The sequence below is a fragment of the Bos grunniens genome, chromosome 9 (assembly GCF_055505025.1).
Source record: "Bos grunniens cultivar Pamir isolate PY7600 chromosome 9, Bosgru_T2T1.0, whole genome shotgun sequence".
Taxonomy (NCBI): Eukaryota; Metazoa; Chordata; class Mammalia; order Artiodactyla; family Bovidae; genus Bos; species Bos grunniens.
In genome coordinates this window covers 66,216,565-66,242,977 of record NC_141173.1, presented here as the reverse complement: position 1 = coordinate 66,242,977, position 26,413 = coordinate 66,216,565, and the positions used below count along the sequence as shown (strand labels likewise).

The window sequence follows — 26,413 nt, the reverse complement described above, 5'->3', positions numbered from 1 at the left end:
GCATCAGGTCTTCATACTGTAATATCAATACCCTATGGAGGGGACACTGGAAGGCCACTGAAAGGGTTTACGTTCAGGGCAGGCTTCCTGAGACTAGGTCACTGGGTGAGATTCCTGCCGTGTTCTTGCCTCTTCATTTCTGTGCTCCAAGGAGGCATACCTGGTATAATTTCCACCGCCCACCCTTTTTTCCACGAAGTCTAGCCTCTTGCTACTGAATTTACTAACAACCCATTTTATTCCACTGATGGAATGTGGTGACTCTTTCCTCTGTAGAACCCCTGATAATGCTGCTCTTCAAACGTATTTCTTACAACAGTCCTATAAAGTAGGCATTGATGGGAAAAATTCCTATTTGCACTATTTAGGTGATTGTGATTGAAGCTTTCAACAAACCCAGACCTACTTTGCTTTCAGTTCAGTTGCGTCTGACTCTGTGATCCCATAGACTGCAACGTGCCAGGCTTCCCTGTTCATCACCAACTCCCGGAGCTTGTTCAAACTCCTGTCCACTGAGTCAGTGATGCCATCCAACCATCTCATCCTCTGTTGTCCCCTTCTCCTACTTTCATTGCTCTTTTCCAATGAGTCAGTTCTTTGCATCAGCTGTCCAAAGTACTGGAGTTTCAGCTTCAGCGTCAGTCCTTCCAATACTTTGCTTTAGAGAGGAGGAAATAGGTTTGGGCTAGGAACTACTAGCTGGACAGGTGCTGAGGATTACATGTGATTTTCATTAAAGGACTCTTTGATAGAAACTGAAAAAGGCTGTAATTAATGGGTTCAAATACTAGAGCAGAATAATCAGTAACTGGGATTTGGCTCTAGTGGTAAAGAACCCGCCTACCAATGCAGAAGACATCAGACTCTGGTTTGATCCCTGGGTCAGGAAGATCCCCTGGAGGAAGGCATAGCAACCCACTCCAGTATTCTTACCTGGAGAATCCCCATAGACATAGGAGCCTGGAGGGCTACAGTCCATAGGGTCACAGAGTTGGACACAACTCAAGTGACTTAACATACAGCACAGGGATTAGAAAACGTTCAAACTTCACTCCTCTAACCATTCATTGCTGAAGTCAAAGTCATTCAGTCTTTTCCTACTCTTTGTGACCCCATGAACTTTACAGTCCATGGCATTCTCCAGGCCAGAATACTGGAGTGGGAGCCTTTCCCATCTCCAGGGGATCTTCCCAACCCAGGGATTGAACCCAGGTCTCTTGCATTGCAGGCGGATTCTTTACCAACTGAGCTATTGCTGCTGCTGCTGCTGCTAAGTCACTTCAGTCGTGTCCGACTCTGTTCGACCCCAGAGGCAGCAGCCCACCAGGCTCCGCTGCCCCTGGGATTCTCCAGGCAAGAACACTGGAGTGGGGTGCCATTGCCTTCTCCAATGCATGAAAGTGAAAAGTGAAAGTGAAGTCACTCAGTCGTGTCCGATGCTCAGTGATCCCATGGACTGCAGCCTACCAGGCTCCTCCATCCATGGAATTTTCTAGGCAAGAGTACTGGAGTTGGGTGCCATTGCCTTCTCCAAACTGAGCTATTAGGGAAGCCCATTCATCGCTAACAGGTTCTTCAAAGGATAGCCATTGAATAACATTGAATAAGTGTTTAATCTTGGGTAAAATTAAAATGACTTGTTAAATAAGGTGCTTATAGATTTTGAACCTCCCCAATTAGCACCCTTAGGTTTGGCCACCATCTTCTTGGTATTTAGTCACCGATTTAGAATTTTTCCAATACGGAATGGAACCCAAATATTAAAGCCTGGATTTCTGAGGGTCGATGGGTACAGCTGGTTATGGAATGCTGTGGGCTCACAAGTAATAGATCTGATTGTAAACCTCTCTGCTCACACAAAAGCAATGGTGTGAGCAGCAACCTTGAATCTTGAGCAGAATCTTGAATTTTGCCCTTCCTGAAGGGTCGGCAAGCCTGTGGATGCAGGTCTTATGACATTGTGAGGGGACAGAACTGGTGGAAGAGGATTGATAATCTCTGGAGTCTGCATTATCATAAAAGCCTTTCTGTTTTTTTCAAGATGGTGTAAATGTGTCCATCTGTGTTCTCATCCTAGACCCTCAGTGCAAAACCTAAGGGCTGAGATATTGTCTCTGAGGTTTCTGGTTGTAACTAACAGTTCTGATAGTGCATATGGACCTTTACTCTGTAAATGAAATTGAAGCTGTGTCACATGTGCAGCTTATTCCAAAATACAGAGTCCTCATCAAAACAGGATGTACCTTCTCTGGAACTGATAATCTGTTTGATGTCTGTACTACTTGTGTTTCAGAATCAGCCATGCTTGTGCTTAGAATGAAAGGCCCATGGAGAGTCAGTCAAAAAGACAAAGGGAAGGTACAGTTATAAATGAATAGGTTTGCAGATAAAACAAAACACACTCAAATAATAACCAAAATAGTTTATAACTTACAACTCTTTCACATAAAAAAATAGCAAATTTTAATTAATGCTTTCTACTCTTAGGAAAAGAACATTAAAAATGCTGGACATCAAGATATTAACTGTATTCCTTACATTTAATTTCCACATTTCACATTTAATACCTGTAAGTTTACCAAGGTCTACTTCACATGTCCTTTATAAAGTACTTCACTTTGTAATGATTATTCTAGAATTGCACTTGCTGGCATGTGGTTATTGAGCACTTAGAATGTGGCTGGTTCAAACTGAGATGTGCTATAAATGGAAAACTTACCTGATTTTGGAAACTTAGGATGAAAAAAAGAATGTAAAATCCCAATTTTTATATTATTTTAGATATATTACATAAATTACCAAAATTAACTTCATTTGTTTCTTTTTACCTTTTTAAACGTGGCTATAAAAATTTTTAAGTGACACGTGGCTCACAGGATCTTCCTATTGGACAGCAGTGAGCCAGAACATCTGAAAACAAAGCAGCCCCAGAGAAAGCCCCAGCTACAGCTTCCATGTAGCAGTATCTCACGTGCCTCCTAGCTGCTTTGGGAAATGGAACTGTGACGTAAGAGAATAATCTGGCTACTTCTACACATGCTTTTAATTTCTTTAGTGAACATATATTCACTTCTTAAATGAAGTAAAAATGTTGCATTCTGTTTATCACTTTAGACTTCCAAAAGAGGGACTGGCATTTGAGACACAGCATAAGTGAAACAGTGAATAAATCAAATTCCCCTACTACTTGTGATACATACCTTGCACCTTGTATCAGGTGCAAAATGAGGCGCCAAGAGGCAGGAGTGGAAATCTGGGAGAACACAAGAGTTCACTATCTACCTGTACGCAAGTTACAACTCTCACCAGAATGAACATGAAGCACCATTACATCAGTGACTGTCTGAGCCGCTGTGCTCACACTGCCCACCCCGTTTCTGTGAGAAAGAGGAGCTGTTCTTCTGGGCAAGAATTAAAAATACACACCTAGTCAATAATGGCGAAGTATCTGCAATTTTGTTTTCCTCCCATATCTAGCGTGTGAGGCCTTTTGCAATAAATATCACCAGTTCTAATCATCTGCCATAAAGGGACTTGTCTGTAATTATTTAAAATGTTGATGACTAATTTTTTCCAGTAAAATACACCATTAATGCTGCTCTTATTTTTCCCTAGCTGGTAAAATATGATTTATTTTGAAATGTTCTTGTGTTCCAGCAACATACTGGAACACTTTTTTCAAAAGCCTCCTCTGACGGGGACCCCAACCATCTTCAGGCCTCCCTGTGAGGTCACGTGATATGTGAGTTTCTACTAATACTCTGGTGCATTCACTTCTGCCAAAGCAACTGGCACGACCACCCCCTGCCGGTGCAGCTCTCGGAGAACGTCCAAGATCGAATCCAACTCTGTTCGGAACTTGTCCAGCTCCCGATTCTTCAGCTGTGCAAGTCTTTTCCATTTCTCAATTTCTCTGTTTTGCTCGGTTTCTACTACTTGGTGTGTCTGCTGTATTATCTGCAAATTAAAAATATCACACTACTGTTAGAGTTTATCATGGGGATAATGAGCCTCGAAGAGCTTCTAGGAGCTCAACTGGGCCAATGCTGACAAGGGTAATCTGGCAACCTATGTATCAGAGGGGATGGGGCAGAGGGAGAGGAGCCTTACCTAACAGGCCCCACTGGATCCATAAAGGCTTATAAGCAAAGAGTAAGTGGGAATTTTAGTATCTAATTCTGATAGGGAGTTAAGAAGTTTAAAGTTTTTCATTTTAAGCCTGGGTTGGGGGCAGGGCAGGATTACCATTTAAAGCATTTAATACCCTGGAATGAATTCAAACATCCCTAAAACCCTGTTCTTAAGAACTGTACTTGAGATGCAATCAAGACAGTTTTAACATAACATGTCAGCACTAAGGAACCATACGTTGACACCTGTCACGTGCCAGGCTTGGCTTTAAGTCTTACATGTGTTAACATTTAATCTTGTAACACTAGGAGATATTCTACATATCCATCTCCATTTAACAGGTAGGGAAAGAGAGTCACAAATAAGTAAAAAAAATTAATTCACCCTAGATTCACACAGAGGCCACTGGAGGCAGAGTTAGAATTCACACACAGGTGGCTGGCCCCAGGGCTCCTGCTCTTAACTACCCATACTAGACTACCTTGTTTATGTGGATCAGTTTTTTTCAGCTGTGAAATAAGCACCTTGTCTAGTAACTTACAATACTATTCTTATAATTTTATTAATAAAATACCTTACCAGAAGGGAAATGTTAATCACAGATATTATAAACCACACAAAGCTAGACATAAAAAAATAACTGGTTACAGCAACAAAACCAATAATGTTTCCAGACATTATACATGCTGAACCTCCGCAAGAAAATTTTTAATTCTGCCTGGCTATAGAATAATTATTTCATAATTTAATAATGAAATAAAACAATTTCAGACACTGTATAAATAGGTACTTGAGTTATGGGGAATACAAAATGCTGTATGAATTTTCAATTCATTATTTTGATGTCTCATATATTAAAACTTGGCATTTAACGATTTGTCAATCATATTCAGACATAATTGACATAACATTGTACAAGTTTAAGGTATACAATTAAAAGACGCTAACTCCTTGGAACGAAAGTTATGACCAACCTAGACAGCTTATTAAAAAGCAGAGACATTACTTTGTCAACCAAGGTCCCTCTAGTCAAGGCTATGGTTTTTCCAGTGGTCATGTATGGATGTGAGAGTTGGACTATAAAGAAAGCTGAGTGCCGAAGAATTGATGCTTTTGAACTGTGGTGTTGGAGAAGACTCTTCAGAGTCCCTGCAAGGAGATCCAATCAGTCCATTCTAAAGGAGATCAGTCCTGAGTGTTCATTGGAAGGACTGATGTTGAAGCTGAAGCTCCATTACTTTGGCCACCTGATGCAGAGAGCTGACTTATTTGAAAAGACCCTGATGCTGGGAAAGATTGAAGGCAGGAGGAGAAGGGGACAACAGAGGATGAAATGGTTGGATGGCATCACTGACTCAATGGACATGAGTTTGGGTAAACTCTGGGAGTTGGTGATGGACAGGGAGGCCTGGCATTTTGCAGTCCATGGGGTCACAAAGAGTCAAACACGACTGAGCAGACAAATACTCTTTTTGATATGTCCCCATGTGGGTTTGACTTGCATTTCCCTCATAATTAGTGATGTTGAGCATCTGCAAAAGGTCAGTTTTCATTCCAATCCCAAAGAAAGGCAATGCCAAAGAATGCCCAAACTACCGCACAATTGCACTCATCTCACATGCTAGTAAAGTAATGCTCAAAATTCTCCAAGCCAGGCTTCAGCAATACGTGAACCATGAACTTCCTGATGTTCAAGCTGGTTTTAGAAAAGGCAGAGGAACCAGAGATCAAATTGCCAACATCCGCTGGATCATGGAAAAAGCAAAAGAATTCAAGAAAAACATCTATTTCTGCTTCATTGACTATGCCAAAGCCTTTGACTGTGTGGATCACAATAAACTGTGGAAAATTCTGAAAGAGATGGGAATACCAGATCACCTGACCTGCATCTTGAGAAATTTGTATGCAGGTCAGGAAGCAACAGTTAGAACTGGACATGGAACAACAGACTGGTTCCACATAGGAAAAGGAGTACGTCAAGGCTGTATATTATCACCCTGCTTATTTAACTTCTATGCAGAGTACATCATGAGAAATGCTGGGCTGGAAGAAACACAAGCTGGAATCAAGATTGGTGGGAGAAATATCAATAACCTCAGATATGCAGATGATAGCACCCTTATGGCAGAAAGTGAAGAGGAACTCAAAAGCCTCTTGATGAAAGTGAAAGTAGAGAGTAAAAAAGTTGGCTTAAAGCTCAACATTCAGAAAATGAAGATCATGGCATCCGATCCCATCACGTCATGGGAAATAGATGGGAAAACAGTGGAAACAGTGTCAGACTTTATTTTTTTGGGCTCCAACATCACTGCAGATGGTGACTGCAGCCATCAAATTAAAAGACACTTACTCCTTGGAAGGAAAGTTATGACCAACCTAGATAGCATATTGAAAAGCAGAGACATTACTTTGCCAACAAAGGTCCGTCTAGTCAAGGCTATGGTTTTTCCAGTGGTCATGTATGGATGTGAGAGTTGGACTGTGAAGAAGGCTGAGTGCTGAAGAATTGAGGCTTTTGATTTGTGGTGCTGGAGAAGACTCTTGAGAGTCCCTTGGACTGCAAGGAGATCCAACCAGTCCATTCTGAAGGAGATCAGCCCTGGGATTTCTTTGGAGGGAATGATGCTAAAGCTGAAACTCCAGTAATCTGGCCACCTCATGCAAAGAGTTGACTCATCGGAAAAGACTCTGATGCTGGGAGGGATTGGGGGAAGGAGGAGAAGGGGACAACAGAGGATGAGATGGCTGGATGGCATCACTGATTCGATGGACGTGAGTCTGAGTGAACTCCAGGAGTTGGTGATGGACAGGGAGGCCTGGTGTGCTGCAATTCATGGGGTCGCAAAGAGTCGGACATGACTGAGCGACTGAACTGAACTGAACTGAGCATCTTTTCATATAGCTGTGGGGCATTTAAATATCTTCTTTGGAACAATGTCTGTTCAGATCCTTTGCCCATTTTTTAAATGTTTTTTTTTTTTTTTTTTTGCTATTGAGTTGTATGAGTCACAGCTTGCCTTTACATCATGTTGATTATCTCCTTCCTTGTGCAGATGCTTTTTTAGTTTGATGTGGTCCCGTTTATTGTTTTTTTTTTGTTGCTTGTGCTTTAGGTATCACATCCAAAAGAGATCTATGACAAGACACATATCAGCAAGCTTTTACCCTGTGTTTTATTCTAAGAATTTTATGGTTTCTGGTCTTTAATCCATTTAGAGTAATTTTTGTGAATGGTATAAGACAGGGATCTAGTTTGTCTTTTGCATGTAAATATTACATTTCCCCAGAACCATTTATAATGAAAAGTGTCTTTTCTCCACTGAGTATTCTTGGCTCCCTTAACAAATATGTATACGTGGATTTATGTCTTGGTTCTAGATTCTATTCCTTTGGGCTATGTGTTTGTTTTTAATGCCAGGACCATACTGTTTTGATTACTTCAGCTTTGTAATATAGTTTGAAATTAGGAAATGAAGATACCTCCTGTTTTGTTGTTCTACCTTAGGATTGCTTTGACTCTGCCTGGTCTGTATGGTTCCACACAAATTTCATAATGCTTTTTCTGTTAGTATAAAAAATGCCATTGGAATCTTGACAGAGATCACAGTGAATCTATAGATGGCTTTGGACATTTTACAGTATCAATTCTTATGAATCATGAACACTGAATACCTTTGTGTTTAATTTCTTTCATCAATGCCTTATAGTTACCAACATACAGATCTTTTACATCCTTGGATAGATTTATTTCCAAGTATTTTATTCTTCTTGATATTATTAAAAGTGGAATTATTTTATTCTTCAGATAATTTGTTGTTAGTTTATAGAAACATTACTGACTTATGTATACTGATTTTGGTATCAGAGAACTTTACTGAATTCGCTAACCAGCAGTTTTTACGTAGAGTCTTTAGGATTTTCTTTATATAAAATAATGTCATTCACAAATAGAGACAATTTCATCCTTTGCCTGACTGCTCTGGCTAAGGTTTCTAATACTATGGTGAATAAGAGTGTGAGAATGAGCATTCTTCTCTTGTTTCTGATCTTAGCAGAAAAGCTTCCAACCTGTCACTACTGATTTTGATGATAACTGAAAGGCAACCCACTCCAGTATTCTTGGCTGGAAAATTCCATGGACAGAGGAGTCTGGCGGTACAGTCCATGAGGTCACAAAGAGTCGGACATGACTGAGAGACTAACACACACACATGCGGTCCTGTTATATATGGCCTTTATCATGTTGAGGTATATTATTTTTATACCTAATTTTTGGAGAGTTTTTTATCAAGAATGGGTGTTTGTGTTAAATGTTTTTTCTATATTGATTGAGGTGTGTGTGTGTGTATGTGTGTGTGTGTGCATGCACGTGCTTAGTCATGTCCAACTCTTTGAAGTCCCATGGACTGTGGCCTGCCAGGCTCATCTGCCCATGAAATCTTCCAGGCAAGAATACTGGAGTGGGGTGCTAGTTTCTACTCCAGGACATCTTCTCACCCAGGGACTGACCCTGTGTCTCTTGTGTCTCCTGCACTGGCAGGAAGATTCTTCACCACTAGTGCCACCTTGGAAGCCCTGCTTAAGATGATGATATGATTTTTATCTTCAGTTAGCATCTGAAAAAGAGTATGTGTATATGTATAAATGAATCACTTTGCTGTATACCAGAAACTAACACAACATTGTAAAGCAACTACTCCAACAGAAAACAAAACAGAACAACAAAGTCAAAAGTTTGCTCTAGCACCACATATAGTGAAACCTTTGCGTTTTCTAGTGGAGACTTGCTTCCTAGATTAGTAGAGATGTTTGTAAGAAGCTACATGGTAGTATATTTTTTTGGTTTTTTTTTTTTTTTTTCCAGAATTGAAATTATGGAAGAAATTTAGTATTTTCAGTCATGTGTGAAAGGGACCCTTTAAACCTGTGGTTTTCCTTGCTATTTGGAAGCTGCTCTCAGTTCTGAGTTTGCAATTTTATTGGAGTAGTTGATTTATAATGCTGTGTTAAGTTTCAGGTGTACTGAAAGTGATTCACTTATACATATACAAATATTCTTTTTCATATTTTTTTTTCCTATATAGGTTACTATAGAATACTGAGTAGAATTCTCTGTGCTATACAGTAGTCCCTATTGGTTATATATGTAGTGGTGTGCATACGGTAATCCCAAACTCCTAATTTATCCCTCCCTTATATCACATTTCCCCTTTGATAACCATACGTTTGTTTTTGAAAGTCTGTTTTATAAATACGTTCATTTGTATCATTTTTTTAGATTCCACATACAAGCAATATAGTAAGATATCTGTCTTTCTCTGACTTGCTTCACTTGGTATGATAATCTCTAGGTTCACCAATGTTGTTGCAAATGGTATTACTTTGTTCTTTTTTATGGCTGAGTAATATTCCATTGTATGTATTTACCGTATCTTCTTTATCCATTCCTCTGTTGATGGACATTTAGGTTGCTTCCCTATCTTGGCTATTGTAAATAGTGCTGCAATGAACACAGGGGTGCATGTAGCTTTTCGAATTATGGTTTTCTTCAGATAAATGCCCAGGAGTGGGATTGCTGGGTCATGTGGTATTTCAATGTTTAGTTTTTTAAGGAACCTCCATACTGTTCTCCAGAGTGGTTGTACCAATTTACATTTCCACTAACAGTATATGACAGTCCCCTTTTCTCCACACCCTTTCCAGCACTTACTGTTGGTACACTTTTTCATCATGGCCATTCTGGTAAGAGGTGCTATCTCATTGTAGATTTGATTTGCATTTCTTTGGTAATTAGTGATGCTGAGCATCTTTTCTTTCCTTTTTGGCCATCTGAATATGTTCTTTGAAGAAGTATCTATTTAGATCTTCTGCCAATGTTTGATTGTTTTGCTTTTTTGATATAGAGCTGTATGAGCTGTTTATTGAAATGACTTAAATGTGTTACATGGTTCCCAAGAGTCCTATTCCCAGGGTAAAATGCTTCTCTTTTAGTCATTCATCAATAATTAAGAACATAATACAAAAGTTGTTTCTCTATTTTTCTAGATATAAGGTAAACCAATCTTCAGGTATTTGAGAATTAGTCTTATTTTCTCTTAAAAGCTATATATTTATCTATAATAAAACCAATATATAATGAAAACATTCTGAAAGAAGTAATCTGTTAGGGATGACAAAAACATAGTAAACTGGAAGTACTTAAATGTGAAGAACTGTACAAATATGTAAATGTTATTTACTAATTTACCTGCTGAAGCTCCTGTTCTCTTTGCTCATGTCTCATTTCCATCTGTTTGATTTTCTTTTCTAAGACCATAAAATGTTTCATCTCCGGTGTATGATTTTCTTTGGCTTCTCTCAATTCTTCCAAAAGTTTTGTAATCTAAAGTTGAGATATGGGGCATTCATGTCAATGTATGGCAGAACCACTACAATACTGTAAAGTAATTAGCCTCCAATTAAAATAAATATGTTTATATTTAAAAAAAGAGATATAAAATAAATGGGAAATTATAACAAGGAAATAATTCATTTTCCACTGGCAATCATTAGAAGTAAGAACATTCACTGCATATTCTTTATATAAAATTTCTTTAGACCAGAGCCTTCTTGTTAACATCAAAGGTATCTGGAGTTGTTAGAGTAATAGCTTTCATTTCTTTGGTCCAGAAAGTAAAGGCTCATTCTAGCCCTGAACTGACCTCACATTTGAAAAGGTTCCAGATGATCAGACCATTTTCTCCCTCCCAGTTATGCAGGCTGGCTGTAGTGTTCAAAATTAAGTTGGGCACTTTTTCTGATGTATTCAGCCTTGCTACAAAGTATATGTTAATAGTGTGACTACTTTTTGGATTAAATAATACATTTAAAGCACACAGAGAGTTGAATAAATATGAATCCTTTTTTGTCAACCTCCTATAGTTCTATTTGTAATTCTCTTCTAGTTCTTATCATCTTATAACTTATAATAATTCATTCCACATGTGAACATGCACATATAAACAGAGATAAGTAAGTGGTGAACTCTTCCTGTGCTGGCTGTGTCTTAGGCTCTAGAGTGCCCAGTCCCTGTCCTCAGAGAGATGACAGTCTAGCATAGTACCTCCTTTTTCATGTCATGGCCCAGAAAAAAAAAAAGGTGAAATTTTTATGGCACCAGGGAGTGAAATGGAGGTGATATGAGGGATCTCTATATTGGACTTCATAAAGCAATAGCACTCTTTATACCATATAATTACGATAACCTGCCGTTATCAAAATGAAAAATAATTAACAAGCAAATGAAAATGGATAAAGTTAACAATCAATCATGTTTTACAAGGAACCACCTAGTACCTAAAAACACCAATAATACTTAAAAAAAAAAAAAAGAACCAATATACTCTTCTGACGTTAGTTTAAAAAATGTGAAAATATAAGCAAATTAAATCAGTGGCAAATCTAAATAGTTTAAATGTAGGCCATCCTGGATATCACCAGTGACCAAATAAACAAACAGACCTTAATGGGGATGACTTACAGAAAGGTTGGGGAGATGTTGTACATACCATGCCATGGTGTTGAGTGCTGGGCAAAAAAATCTTGTCTGAAAACAAAATTGTAAAAAACAAACCCCTGCAACAAAAACTACCCCCAAGACAAAATAAGCAATGATTATTGAACTAAGAAAGCTGTCAGAGGCACTGTCATATATGTATTAGTCAAGTATCATTTCATCCTCTACAAACATCTTAATGATTGAAAAATGACTGAGTTTGTTTTTAGACCACCTTTCCAGTCACCATCATCTTGTGACCACAGGTAACCCATTCTGGGTACACCAGGAAAGTTCTAGTCTAGAGCAAGGAGCAGGTGAGTGAATGACAGTTCTAACATGACATGCTGCGGTGGAGAGATAAGTGCACAGTAAGGTGCTAAGTGAGGGACACGTAATCTGAAGGAGAGGTGGCTGCAGGATTCTCAATCGGAGGCAGCTGTGTCTGAACTGAGTCTTAAAGGATAAGCAGTAATGAGTTATGGCAGTATCGTGGGCTAGGTGCTATGCTAAGTACTTTATAAATGTTGACTCAGTTGACCTTTTTCATCAGAACTTATATTTGTTTATGGTCTCATTACCCCAAAAAAATATAAGCTCCATGCTGCTGCTGCTGCTGCTGCTAAGTTGCTTCAGTTGTGTCCAACTCTGTGCGACGCCACAGATGGCAGCCCACCAGGCTCTGCCGTCCCTGGGATTCTCCAGGCAAGAACACTGGAGTGGGTTGCCATTTCCTTATCCAATGCATGAAAGTGAAAAGTGAAAGTGAAGTCGCTCAGTTGTGTCCGACTCTTTGCGACCCTATGGACTGCAGCCTACCAGGCTCCTCTTCCGTCCATGTGATTTTCCAGGCAAGAGTACTGGAGTGGGGTGCCATTGCCTTCTCCAGATAAGCTCCATGAGAACTGGGATTTTGTCTTTGTTCTCTTCAGTTTTCCTAACTCCTACAGCTGTGCACAGCAGAGGGTGCTTAACAATTATCCATGAATAAATCAATGGAGTCACCTCTCAAAGATTCAACATTTGTAAATTACATAAATTCAGAGATTTGGTTCCAGACAAAGAGTAGAGACAACTTTCCTTCATTTGTACCTCTTACAAAGTACCTTTAAGAGTATAATTAAAGTTGAGTCTTTTAAAAAATTCTTATATTTTAGTGAATTTAGTGAATATGTTCATTGGAGGCAACTGGATACATAAGGAAAGATGCATGATCAAAAGTGTTTCCTGCTTTAAAACACACACACACACCCCCCCACACACAAATCTCAATATCCCTGGGACCAAACAACATCCAAAATGTATACTGTCTAAAGTTCTTATCATATCCATTTGCTAAATAATCCAAACACCTCAAAAAAAAAAAAAAAAAGGTGTGAGGTTAAAAAAAGTGCTTCTTGCTACTTGAATACTATAAAAAACTTGGCAACAACCTGAATGTCCACTGATAGGGGACTGGTGAAAAAGTAAAGTAACTGAGAGCCTTGAACCTGGAGCCAGAGGCCCTGAGTCCTATGCTGATATTTTAGTTATGGCCTGGTAACCTCAGGTTACTTTAGCCACCTGATGAGAGAAACAACTCATTAGCTGGGAAAGATTGAGGGCAAGAGAAGAAGGGGGCAACAGAGGATAAGATGGTTGGACAGCATCACTGACTCAATGGATGTGAGCTTGAGCAAACTCAGGGAGATAGTGAAGGGCAGGGAAGCCTGGCGTACTGCAGTTCATGGGGACTTAGGAACTGAACAACAACCACCACCTCAGGTAAGTTATTTCACTTTTCTTACCATCAGTTTCTTCGTATATAAAATGGGAATAATAGTACCGACTCTTTTGGGTTATTGTGAGAACCACACAGAACACTTAACACAGTGCCTAGTATATATAGGAAACCCTTAATAAACAGTAACTATCATTATTACAGTTTTGACTCCTATTATAAAATGTAGGTTCAAGTAAATATTTAGCCATACCGTGATCATAAGCCACCCCTGGTACTGTGGATACAGGCTAGGAAATAGCTTCACTTAGGTATGGAAATCAAACCAGAAATCCCGCCCAACTGTACTCAGTCAGTGGCATCCCTCTTGCCCCAACTTCAGAGCTCAGGCAGTGGCCCTGCCCAAAAATAGACCCTGAGAGCAAGCCCTACGCAGCCAAGACGACCAGCAGACACACCCAGAAACCCAAGCTGAGCTGACGGGTGAAGAACCATCTCTGCCAAAGCAAACCTGACTCAAATGCACAGATAATCAATGTGGGAATCAAGGATTACAAAAAAATCAGGGTAAATATGACACTATCAAAGGAACCTAAAAAGGTCCAATAACTGACTTGAACAATGTTGAAAAAATTGAAATTACTCAGTTTTTTCTTATAGCTCTATGAAACTGCTTTAAAAACAAGCAGTCAAAAAACAGAATTCACCACTTTTGATACATACACAGCATGCTTTCACTCGAGGCCATGGTGCAGTACGCAACAGCAACACATTTCTTAAACAACCAGAGAATCCAGTCAATATACGAGACAACTATTTTCAAGCACTGGCTAATAGCACTGCAGGACTACAATTCATCAGAGAAGGGAAACAAACGGAACGAGCTCTATGGCGACCTAGTGTGTTGGCTGGAGGCAGTTTTGGAGTAACTCCTGGAGCTTATACAGGCTAGGAACGGTTCATATTCCCACTGGCCTGAGATGAAATGGTTCATAACATACAGGCCATCAGAGAGGACCTTTAGAGGGTTATCAGAGGTGGGAATAAATAAGCTCTGTTAAAACAGCTATTGTAAGTACAGTCCATATCAAAAGGCAGATTGTCATTAGCTTTATTCAAGAAATGAAGTGATTTCCTTAGTCTTCTAGTTAAATAGCCTTGGAAATCATGTGTTACAGCTTTTCTATTTTCAAAATATTTAGCTATTTCCAAACTAAGAACACGATAACTTGACCAAAATTGATCTTCCTCTTCATCTGGCAAACATGAACACGTATTTCCTTTTACTGTTTTCCTAAAAATTTTATTTCAGGTCTGTGAGGTTCTGTAAGTTTATTACTTATACAACAAAGTTTATGTATATTTTCAACACTGAAAAGTATACAGTGTTCAACTACAGTCCTTCAACTCCTAGAACACGGTGTTTAAGTGGAGAGTTGTGTGACTGTGGACTAGTTTACGTTAATCTTTCCATGATGCTATTTAGTTGTAAGCTTCACTTTTATCATGTGATTTAATAAGCCCTCAAATAATTTAAAAAAAAATGATGTATAAGCTTCAAAGAATAGAATGCAGTTTGATTTTTCATACTTTCTAGAATCAAAAGGATCTTAGAGTAATCAAAATGGTGAGTTTCCAGAAAGATCTATTTCCTGTAAAGGTATTGTTCTTGATGATCCAGCATTACTTTCATAATAATTTACTTACCTTTTTCTTAACTAAATTAAATAATCTTACTACTTATTGCAGAAATGGCCTTAACTATACCATTTTACCTCCTAAAAAATCAAAACAACCAAACCAAACCTGCCCCATTTCCCCAGTCCTCAGAAAATCTTAGAAAATACAAACATAAATAATTTAATTGATATTTGAGCTTCATCTGGGGAAATATTAATATTTTCTTGACATGATAAGACATTTCTGAGTTATCTCCATTTGTACATTTAAATTAAAAAATTATGCAGGACTATATGATTGAAATGGCTGAGAAGCTTATGTTAGCCCAATACTTTGGCTATTTCTTACCTCTTTCTGTAGGATTTCTTCTCGAACTTGAGAAACTACAAGAGACTCTTGCTTACTCTGCAGCTCATTGACTTGATTTTGAAAATGTTTTATAAGTACCTAGGAAATTATATTAGCAGTACTGTGTTAGTCAAGTTTTTCCATGAACATTTGAAAAATATAGGAAAGTGAACTAATGACCTTTGTATGTATTAAAAAAATTAAAAGGATCCTATTTTTAAATTGCCTGAATCTAACAATAGTGTTTTTACATAAAAGAAAATTTACAATAATTTCATATCTCATATCTTGTCCATGCTCAAACTTCCACAACTGATGGATATCTTTTTAATTAAGATGCTGTTAAATTATTATGGGTGGGAGAGGTGGTCATGAGAGAATTATTTCTTGAAGTCACCCCCTCCACCCAGCTTGGTTTTTAGAATTAAAACCTACAAAAAAGATGAAGAGCACATGGAACATTCGTATATTCTTCAACTTGAATTATTCACTGCTAGTGTTTTGCCATATTTGCTTTCTTTTCTTTTTTCTTAGATACCTCATTTGAAAGTAAGTTGAAAGTTCTCTTTTAATGGTTTTTTCTTCAACTTGCAAAAGCCACAGAAGACAGGCCACATAGTTGACATTGGTAAATATTACAAGCTGACATATATACTATCCAAGGACAACACCCTTGAGGAAATGCAGATGAACTGTCAACATGCCCTGTCATAATTCTCAGATGACTATGCTTCGTATTGACTAGAATTATGTACATGTCTCTGTTCATTACTTTATCCCCCGCGCCTGAACGGCTAGGAAACATTATTTAATGAAAAACAGGAAAGAAGAGTGACTTGTCAGTTTGGACTTCGGGTGAAGGGAGATGGTTCAACACAGGTTCAAGCACTAAGGTCCTAATCACATTCAATTTATCCCTGAACCACTATTACACTATTAGGAGAAAGACTATTTGAGAAATAAAGGGACAAAATTGCAAAAACACTTATTTAGAAGTATAACAGTAAAGTTGAATAGTTAAACACATGTATGGTAAGGGTGTCAACTTCTATTAAAAAAAAAAAAAGCAATGATAATTTCTCATTTCTATCACCAACCTCAAGCAGTGAAGTTAAGTACTTCCAGATACTTTGGCAATGATCTTAAAAAAAAAAAAAATCACATTACAGTCAAAGTTTATTAAAGTCACCTACCTCCTGAGTTGCTATTTTACGATTTAGTTCAGCTACTTTGGAAGAAGAATTCTCAACTGCATTTTGGCAAAGGAGTTTCTCTACTTCCCTCTGATGAGATGCTTTGAGAGATGTGATGTGTGCTGCAGTTTCTTCCTTGAACCTTTACAGCAAATTAAAGAAAACCACACATAAAAGTGGTTCTTCAACCTCTAATTCAGTTAGCCTATAAACAGTATAAGAAGCCTGGAGAGTAAAGAAGCAAACAGAGAGAAGGCACCATATCTACTGCACTGTGCTCGGTGCTTTAGCCATTACTGCCTAGGAATTCTTACAGTCACTCCATGAGCTTGCTCTTATTTACTCAATTTTATAAAGGCAAACTTGAGTGCAGGAAAGAGTGATATGTCTGGGGTCCTAGGTCAGTAAATTGTAGAGCTGGGGTTTGAGTCCAGCAGAGCTGGACACCACCACCAGCCTGGGGCACTTTGAGAGAAACAAAGGCTCTAAATGTCTGGATTTACGGCAAAGAGCTCGTTATTTTACCTTTTAAGATAAATTCAGAGTTATGGTCCCAATTCTTTAGATTCTCAAATGTTTTGTCTCTAGGCAACACTCACCAGTTTTTGGCCCACGCATAACTTCAGGGCTAGCTCCAGGTTGTGCGAATAAAATGATCTTTATGGTAATTCTTAGGACATAAGGTAGTCTGAACCTAATTGGACCATTAAATGTGAGAGACTGCTCATTTGTCTCTGTGACAAAATTTATGCATTCAGTGGCAGTTCAGTAAATGGCAAAGTTATGACTAAAAAGCGGGACATTTCTTACAGATAAACATTTCCTCTATTATTCGAAAAATTATTAAAAAATGACACAATTTTATTGAAAGTAGATATTTAGCAATCACTGTTGATACTTATTAATACGGCAATTCCCAAACTATAAACAAACATATTAGTTGCTTATTTGACTATATGAATACTTCTTCACTGAAACACTGTTATTAGGGTCCTAAGACAAGCATAAAAGTCTAAAGTACCCATGATATAACTGAACTATAGTGAAAAACAGCCAAAAGAAGAAAGGTTACTTTTCACGTCTCCAGTTCAGAGCTGTCTGAGAAACAGACTAACGACACTAAAAAATTATAAATTATGTCTAGGAAAATTTACAGGAAAATCTGAATTTTAAATTATCTTTGGAGATGTCCCTTTGCTGACAAAGGTCCAGATAGTCAAAGCTATGGTTTTTCCAGTAGTATTGTACAGATGTGAGAGTTGGACCATAAAGAAGGCTGAGCACAGAAGAACTGATGCTTTCAAACTATGGTGCTGGAGAAGACACTTCAGAGTCTCTTGGACAACAAGGAAATCAAGCCAGTCAATCTTAAAAGAAATCAACCCTGAATATTCATTGGAAGGACCTATGCTGAAGCTCCAATACTTTGGCCACCTGATGTGAAGAACTGACTCAGTAGAAAAGACCCTGATACTGGGAAAGATGGAGGGCAGGAGGAGAAGGGGATGACAGAGGATGAGATGGTTGGATGGTATCACCGACTCAATGGACATGAATCTGAGCAAACTCCAGGAGACAGTGAAGGACAGGGAAGCCTGGTGTGCTGCAGTTCATGGGGTCGCAAAGAGTCAGATGTGACTAAACATCATCATCAGAATGACTAAACAACACGATTCTTTTCAACTGGCTTCATTACTACTATCATATTCAGGACAAAGAATCAAGGTTTCAATTTGGAAGTGATACAACTGCCATGATGGCTCAATCAGATGTGGCTGCCTATCAATCAATAAGCTTTTGTTAGGTGCTTCTTCTGCTTATTCTCCCTGCACTCTGCCAGGTCCTCTCTCTTCCTTCATTCAGGCACTCACTACTCATGCTTCCAACTCTGGGTTCCTTAATTTAGTCAAGTATGTGTGTGTGTTCAGTTGTGTCCAACTCTTTGCAACCCCATGGATTATAGCCCGCCAGGCTCCTCTGTCCGTGGGATTTCCCGGGCAAGAACACTGAGGTCGGTTGCCGTTGCCTTCTCCAGGGCATATCCCAACCCAGGGATCGAACCTGTGTCTCCTGGAGTGGCAGGTGAATTCTTTACTACTGAGACATCTGGGAAGCCCTAGTCAAGTGTATTGAAATTCTAATCTCTGAAGGGCATAATGTTATATATTCTCAATATGTTATATAATTTCATAATTAATATGTTGCTTCACAAACATTAAATTACATGTTTTATACACTCTAAACCTTACATTGAACTTCATATTCAGACCTATTATTGCCTACAAGTTGCAAAAGAAGTATAATCTTACATCAGTTCTCAAGAAGCTGTAAGGTGATGTATGACAGTGCTTTCTTGGTATATAAGTTATACAGGAGTTGGAGGTGGGAGCAGGAAATTTCTAAGAAGCTCTGGGTAATATTTTTCCTAGAAAATGAAACATGAATGAGCAAAAGGCAGGGAAGAAACTTGGCAAGTAACACAACTCTGATAGAGCAGGATTAGAATGGTGATGGGACTTGAGATGCCAGGGACAGAAATTTAGTCCTGACGTTTGAGGAAAGTTGGGAGTCACTGGAGGACAGTGGTTCAGACACAGGAGTACTAAAGAATATTAATGATTTTTAAGCAAGATGATCAGGGGAGACAGAAACTGAAATTGGGGAGATCGGGGTGGGCCAACTGCCTAGTAAACCAAGCAGGCCACACTAATAAAAGGAGTAGGAAAGCAAAATAAGCACTTATAAGGAAGCACCCAACAGACTGTCAACCCAAGGGAAAAAGGTGCTAAAGCTGGGCCTGGAAATTGAAAAAGTATGGTCACAGACAGAGACAGGGATGCTGGAAGGGAGGGATTACTTTACATGTAAAAAAGAGAAAAAAAAATTGAAATACTACTAATTTCAAGAGGAATAATCCAACAAATTTTCAGATTTAACATCTGAACTCAGGGAAGAAAATAAGACTTGAAAAGTAAAATCTAGGAGTCAGGTTCATAGAAGCCATAAAGAATGGATGAGTTTAGCAAAGGAGGAGGAGCAGAGAATAGACAGTTAAAAGCCAAAAACTTTGTAACAAAGTCAGATTTTTGAGGCAGGAGAATGAAAAGGATTCAAGAGTCACTTAAAAGCAGCAGAAAAGGAGCTTTAGTGAGAGCTGGTATGTCATGGAGATTAAGGGAGGAAGTTCAGTTCAGTTTAGTCGCTCAGTCATGTCTGACTCTTTGTGACCCCATGCATCGCAGCACGCCAGGCCTCCCTGTCCATCACCAACTCCCGGAGTGCACTCAAACTCACGTCCATCAAGTCAGTGATGCCATCCAGCCATCTCATCCTCTGTCGTCCCCTTCTCCTCCTGCCCCCAATCCCTCCCAGCATCAGAGTCTTTTCCAATGAGTCAACTCTTCCCATGAGGTGGCCAAAATACTGGAGTTTCAGCTTTAGCATCATTCCTTCCAAAGAAATCCCAGGGCTGATCTTCTTTAGAATGGACTGGTTGGACCTCCTTGCAGTCCAAGGGACTCTCAAGAGTCTTCTCCAACACCACAGTTCAAAAGTATCAATTCTTCGGCACTCAGCTTTCTTCACAGTCCAACTCTCACATCCATACATGACCACTGGAAAAACCATAGCCTTGACTAGACGGACCTTTGTTGGCAAAGTAATGTCTCTGCTTTTCATTATGCTATCTAGGTTGGCCATCCTTTTAGGAAAGGCAGTGTAATCGACACTGTCTCCGCAGTGTCAATGGAGAAAACTCCATTGCTTGAGAAACGTTCTCCAGAGACCAGCGTCAACAGTGTGAGGACAAGACCATGCTTAGAGCAAGTCAGGAGGAAATACAAGGAGAGGCGACCTGTGGGAAATCTGGTCCTGAAAGGCAGAAAGAGGACAAGAACTTGGTTTGATTGGGTGAAAAAGATGTAAGCCTCTGGAAAGGCTCAGAGGAGAGAGAAAGGAGATGGTTCTTAGAGTTTCTGAGAAAGAAAGGGATTAAGTACAGAAGTTCTTCAAGGCATGAACAGATGTGATCACAAGATTAATTTGAAGAGTTATTTTGGAAAAGAGCACCGTTTCCTCTTAGGATATCAACTGATTTTAACAAGAGCTGTTTTCTGACAGCCATCTGCCTACCACAACCATAAATCTGTAGAGATGGGTCAGCTTACTAACACCATTTGGATATGTGCAGAGAAACAAGACTGGGAAGGAAGGATGGGGTTCACATGAAGATTCCAGTTCATGAGAATCTCAGCTTGCAACAGGTAGGAGATCCAACCTTCAAACAGATCTACACTTAGCTGTGTTATACAGCTTCTTAAAATTTGGCTTGTGAATTTGGTTCAGGGGGCTTCCCTGGTGCCTCAGATGGTAAAGAATCTGCCCGTAATGTGGGAGAACCAGGTTCGAACCACGGGGTCAGGGAAGATCTCCTGGAGAAGAAATGACATGTTGTACAGGTTCTTAAATTTTGGTTTGTGAATTTATTTCAGGGTCAAAATAATTACCCAGGGGAAATACATCTTAAGATTTTTAAATTTTTCTTTCTATGTCTCTACATACTCACTTTTTTTTTTTTTTTTTACCTTTTCATGGTGTTTTCAAATTGATTCACTGTAGCTTCAGATTTCATCTTCAGCTCATTCCCCTCCACAGTTAATCTCGCCACTTCATTTTTCAATCTGCAGTTTTCTTGTAAAACCTCTGAAATGTGAGAATCAGTAAAAGTATGTGGTTGGTAAAGTTTGCCCTCCAGGGTTCCAGAGGAGTCAGCATTTCCTTTGCCAGGGTGCAGACCATCTTTCTTCACCCTTTTGGCAGTCATTTCCTCTCGAGCCTTAGACTGCTGGTTAGAGAGCATCTTTCTCCTCTCCTTCTGCAGCCGCTCCACAGTTTTGGAAAGGTCCTGTATCTCTCTCCCCTTTGCAGCCAGCTCCTCATTGAGCCTGACCAGTTTAGCTTTAGAGTGAGCCTGTTCCACCTGGAACTCTATGGACTGGAAATCTTTATCATCCTTCTCAGTCTTCCTGAGTTCCAATTCAGCATTCTGATATTTAAGAACATCTATTTCAGCTTCAAGGTTTCTTATGGTGATCTGATGGGCTTCCTTAACATCATCCAGTTCCTTCTCCAGTGCTTTAGTCCTTGAGGAGTTGTCCTGTTGGTTCTGGGCTGCCTCCTTCAATTTGCAAGCAAGTAACTGCTCCTGTTCCTCCAGTCTCTGCTCATACTGAATCTGCAGAGAAGAATCCATGCAACAACAGACCGCTGCTAAATGCTTCATTAGTTACCGAAGCCCTGAACTCTCCCAGGCCCTGCCTTTTCCTTCATTCAGGGACCCACCATATAGTCTGATGCCTCCAAGTCCATGCTCCTTGAGTCAGTCAAATGTGTTGAAGTTCTAATCTTTGATGGGCATTCCATTACATATTCTCAATATATGTTATATAATTTCATAATGCTGTATGTTGTTTTATAACATTAAATTACACGTTTTTGTATACTAAAACTTATTTTAAGTCTCACCATTACTGTGTACCCTTCTCTATGCAAATTGACAAACTATTCTCCCTGAGGATAAATAGGGAAAGCAGTCGGGGATACTAACGTCTATAAGAAATTGCACATTTTCAACGGCTTAACATCAATTTAGAAATTTCACCCAAGTCAGACTAGAATTTGCATACTAGAGCTAAATTAACAAAAATAACCTAACAGTCCAGGCCAAGGAGGGAGGCATGATAAGAATTTTGTTCATTTATTCAATGAATATTTATTGAGCTACAACTGCTGGCACTGCGTCAGACCCTACAGATAAATTCAGTTCCTGCGTTCCAACAGTTCACAGCCTGGTGAGAGTGACACGGCAAGTTTCAATGTCCGGTGGTAACTGTGGTAATGGGCCTACGAACACACGGCAGAGGGGATGAGGTACCCGAGTGGGTCTGGAGGCCTTGAGGGAAGGGGAGAAGACGGCAGAGAGAGAGAGCACATTCAACTTCAGCCTTGAGGGGTGTGTGTAAATTTGGGGATAAGTGGAAACTGGGCTATTTCAGAAGAAGGAAGAGCACATGAGAAGGCAACTGAACACTTGATGTGCACTGGGAATCAGAAATGAAAGAAGTGGCCAAAAATGAGCAGGGGCAAAAGTGGAACGAGATAGGGACGGGAAAAAGGAAAAAGTTGGGAAAATTTAGACGGATCAAAAGGGAGGGGTTGGAATTCATTCCTCTATTTGGTCTCTGCACCGCTCCCCACTGCTCCACCCCAAGACATACTCTTCTGTCTCATTCTAAGAAGCTCTCAGCTACCATGGCATACCTCAGAGCCCCACCTCCATGGCTAGCCTGGCACTTACCCTCATTTTCTGAAACTGCTGTTCCATGGTACGAAGGCTTTTCTTTGCTTCTTCATCTCTGCCCTCCAGATCAGCTTCTAGTTTTTTTATCCTTTTTTCCATAAACTCCACTGTATTTCTATCTGCTATATCACCAGCTGCTGACGCAGCCAGTATTAAAGCTGGCAAAGAATTGGGGTATCGTCTCTTTAGAATTCCTTCCATTTCCTTAACCTAGTGAAATATTGTAGTATGCATTGAAAGTCATAGATATATTAAAATTAAGCAGTTTAATGTACACATTTAGATTATATTAGCCATGTTTAGATTTCAAAGAGATGTTTATATCACATTTCAAGACTAAATCAGATGTACAGTAACACAAATTTCAAATTTCTAATCTAGATTATCTGATTAAAAAACACTACAGTATAATGTCTAATTTAATTTAACTGATTAATTTACAGAAACCCTCTTATATTTATTTGAAATAGATCTTGTGACTTCCTATTATACTCCTCAATCTAAATCTCCACCTCACTGGAAAAACAGGAAGAAAACAATACTGATTTCATGGTGTTCATGCAATTAAGTGAGCATCAGATGACATCTGTCTCAGTGATTAGCAGAGTGGCCAGCATGTGAAGAGGGCCAGGTAATGTTTTATCATGATCTGGTCTCAAAAACCACCTTTCCTAAGGCAAAATGGATTGCTCAAAATCTGGTTCCTAGACTATTAGTCCTTCAATTCAGTTCAGTCCCTCAGTCATGTCCGACTCTTTGCGACCCCATGAATTGCAGCACGCCAGGCCTCCCTGGCATCACCAACTCCTGGAGTTCACCCAAACTCAGGTCCATCAAGTCGGTGATGCCCTCCAGCCATCTCATCCTCTGTCGTCCCCTTCTCCTCCTGCCCCCAATCCCTCCCAGCATCAGGGTCTTTTCCAATGAGTCAATTCTTCGCATGAGGTGGCCAAAGTATTGGAGTTTCAGCCTCAGCATCAGTCCTTCCAATAAACACCCAGGACTGGTCTCCTTTAGGATGGACTGGTTGGATCTCCTTGCAGTCCAAGGGACTCTCAGGAGTCTTCTGCAACACCACAGTTCAAAAGCATCAATTCTTCGGTGCTCAGCCTTCTTCACAGTCCAACTCTCACATCCATACATGACCACAGGAAAAACCACAGCCTTGACTAGACAGACCTTTGTTGGCAAAGTAATGTCTCTGCTTTTGAATATGCTATCTAGGTTGGTCATAACTTTCCTTCCAAGGAGTAAGCATCTTTTAATTTCATGGCTGCAGTCACCATCTGCAGTGATTTTGGAGCTCCAAAAAATAAAGTCTGACACTGTTTCTACTGTTTCCCCATCTATTTCCCATGAAGTGATGGGACCAGATGCCATGATCTTAGTTTTCTGAATGTTGAACTTTAAGCCAACTTTTTCACTCTCCACTTTCACTTTCATCAAGAGGCTTTTTAGTTCCTCTTCACTTTCTGCCATAAGGGTGGTGTTATCTGCATATCTGAGGTTATTGATATTTCTCCCACCAATCTTGATTCCACTTTGTGCTTCTTCCAGCCCAGCGTTTCTCATGATGTACTCGCATAGAAGTTAAATAAGCAGGGTGACAATATACAGCCTTGACATACACCTTTTCCTATTTGGAACCAGTCTGTTGTTCCATGTCTAATTCTAACTGCTGCTTCCTGACCTGCATATAGGTTTCTCAGGAGGCAGGTCAGGTGGTCTAGTATTCCCATCTCTTTCAGAATTTTCCACAGTTTATTGTGATCCACACAAAGGCTTTGGCATAGTCAATAAAGCAGAAATCGATGTTTTTCTGGAACTCTCTTGCTTTTTCCATGATCCAGTGGATGTTGGCAATTTGATCTCTGGTTCGTCTGCCTTTTCTAAAACCAGCTTGAACATCTGGAAGTTCACGGTTCACATATTGGTGAAGCCTGGCTTGGAGTAGGTTCTTAAAGGTAACACCATTTGCGAAGTTAACAGCAAATATTTCCATACCTGAAGACTGCTTTCATATTCATAAATGTACACAAATATGTACATCGATATGTATACAAATGCACAGATGTCAAGTGGAATATATCCAGATATAAATACTGATAATTTCATCTGCAAAATTTTCAGTTTTGCTTCCTCTGGTATTAAAAATCTAGATTAGATGTAAGCATATAAAGGTATACATATATATATACATACATTCTATGTATATTAAGAGACCACGTTTGGCAGAAAACAACAAAATTCTATAAAGCAATTATCCTTCATCTAAAATATAAATTTAAAAAGAAACTAGTTTTTAAAAATGGATTTAACATGTCTATAATTAATATATTCATTTAAATGTTAAGCAGTGTTTTCAATGTGATTTTGGTATTTTAAAATGTATACTACATTTTTGGTGGAAACCTAATTTTATTTCTATCTTCTTTAATCTGGCTTTTTAATATTCTTCTTTGGTCACTGTTATCAGTGTGGCTCTATCATACAAATAAAAAAGAAAATCTCACTGGGAATTAAACTACTGAATATACCATTAAATAAGGTATATTTATGCTTATGTATAAATTTATATATTTATGTATATTTATGCATATATTTTTGAATATATATATATTCATGCTCATTAAATAAGAGCATGAATGAATACACATAACCTGAAATTTTCACTATTAACGTGCATACAATTAGCCCCACTTTTCCTTATGTACTATTTAGAAAAAAGGATGTTTTATTCTATAATCTATTTCAGAATATAGCTCAAAATGATTCTGAATATGTTGTGATATACCTTGATTATAAAATATATATTAAGACTTACAATCATTAGGATAGAAACATCTGCTCCTGAGAAGAGAGTAGGATTTGAAATGCATGTGTAGCAAACTATACAAAAATTAATGAATAATATTTTAGAAAGCTCTAATCCAATAAACCATTAAATTTTTAATGAAAGTGCTAGTAAAAGAGGGAGGCTACTTTTATAAACATTGTATTCCTGGTCAATGTGGGTCACCATTTCAAACCTTAATTTTGTCTTTAAGCATGTTTTATTTTTTACTCTTATATGTTTGGTTCCACAGTATTCTCTTAAAATTAAGTCATCTACTGGGGAAGTGGTTCCTTTGGTCTCTTCTCACAATTCTGGATGGCTTCTTCTACGTGGGCTAACCTAAGTCTTAAGCTGGGGGGAAAAAAGTCAAACAATCCTGGACTATAGTTATTTCAGAATATTTCTAGCTCTTCAAACCACCTCTTTCCTTCTCTTGTGGCCACTGAACCAAACTACCAAATCATACCTTTTAATCTAACAGGTCCTGTAAAATTAACAAAGTTAATTTTTTGCCCAGTTTTCCTTCTTCTTCTAAAATGGGGATAATATTCAGCCCAGTGATGACCTCACAGTTTCAGGTCTGTGATGGAATAATAGCTGTATATCTAAGTGT

At 38.9% G+C, this 26,413-nt stretch overlaps 1 protein-coding gene across 9 annotated transcripts in view; it reads right to left on the bottom strand.

The window, feature by feature from the left end:
• Window positions 1-2,407: 2,407 nt before the first annotated feature.
• CEP162 (centrosomal protein 162) overlaps window positions 2,408-26,413 on the bottom strand; it is a 93,383-nt gene continuing 69,377 nt past the window's right edge. For 7 of the 9 annotated variants that reach the window (XR_015132371.1, XM_086316403.1, XM_086316402.1 and 4 more), the window contains 6 exons: window positions 22,962-23,174; window positions 21,190-21,839; window positions 16,607-16,748; window positions 15,414-15,512; window positions 10,379-10,513; window positions 2,408-3,957 (listed from right to left, as the gene is read on the bottom strand). Coding sequence is in view for 6 of the 9 variants with exons in the window: in XM_086316403.1 (XP_086172529.1) it covers window positions 3,754-3,957; window positions 10,379-10,513; window positions 15,414-15,512; window positions 16,607-16,748; window positions 21,190-21,839; window positions 22,962-23,174 (1,443 nt within the window). In the remaining 3 variants the exon portion in view is untranslated. The remainder of the gene's footprint in view (window positions 3,958-10,378; window positions 10,514-15,413; window positions 15,513-16,606; window positions 16,749-21,189; window positions 21,840-22,961; window positions 23,175-26,413) is intronic. The other 2 variants (XR_015132370.1, XR_015132369.1) reach the window with 2 other exon arrangements.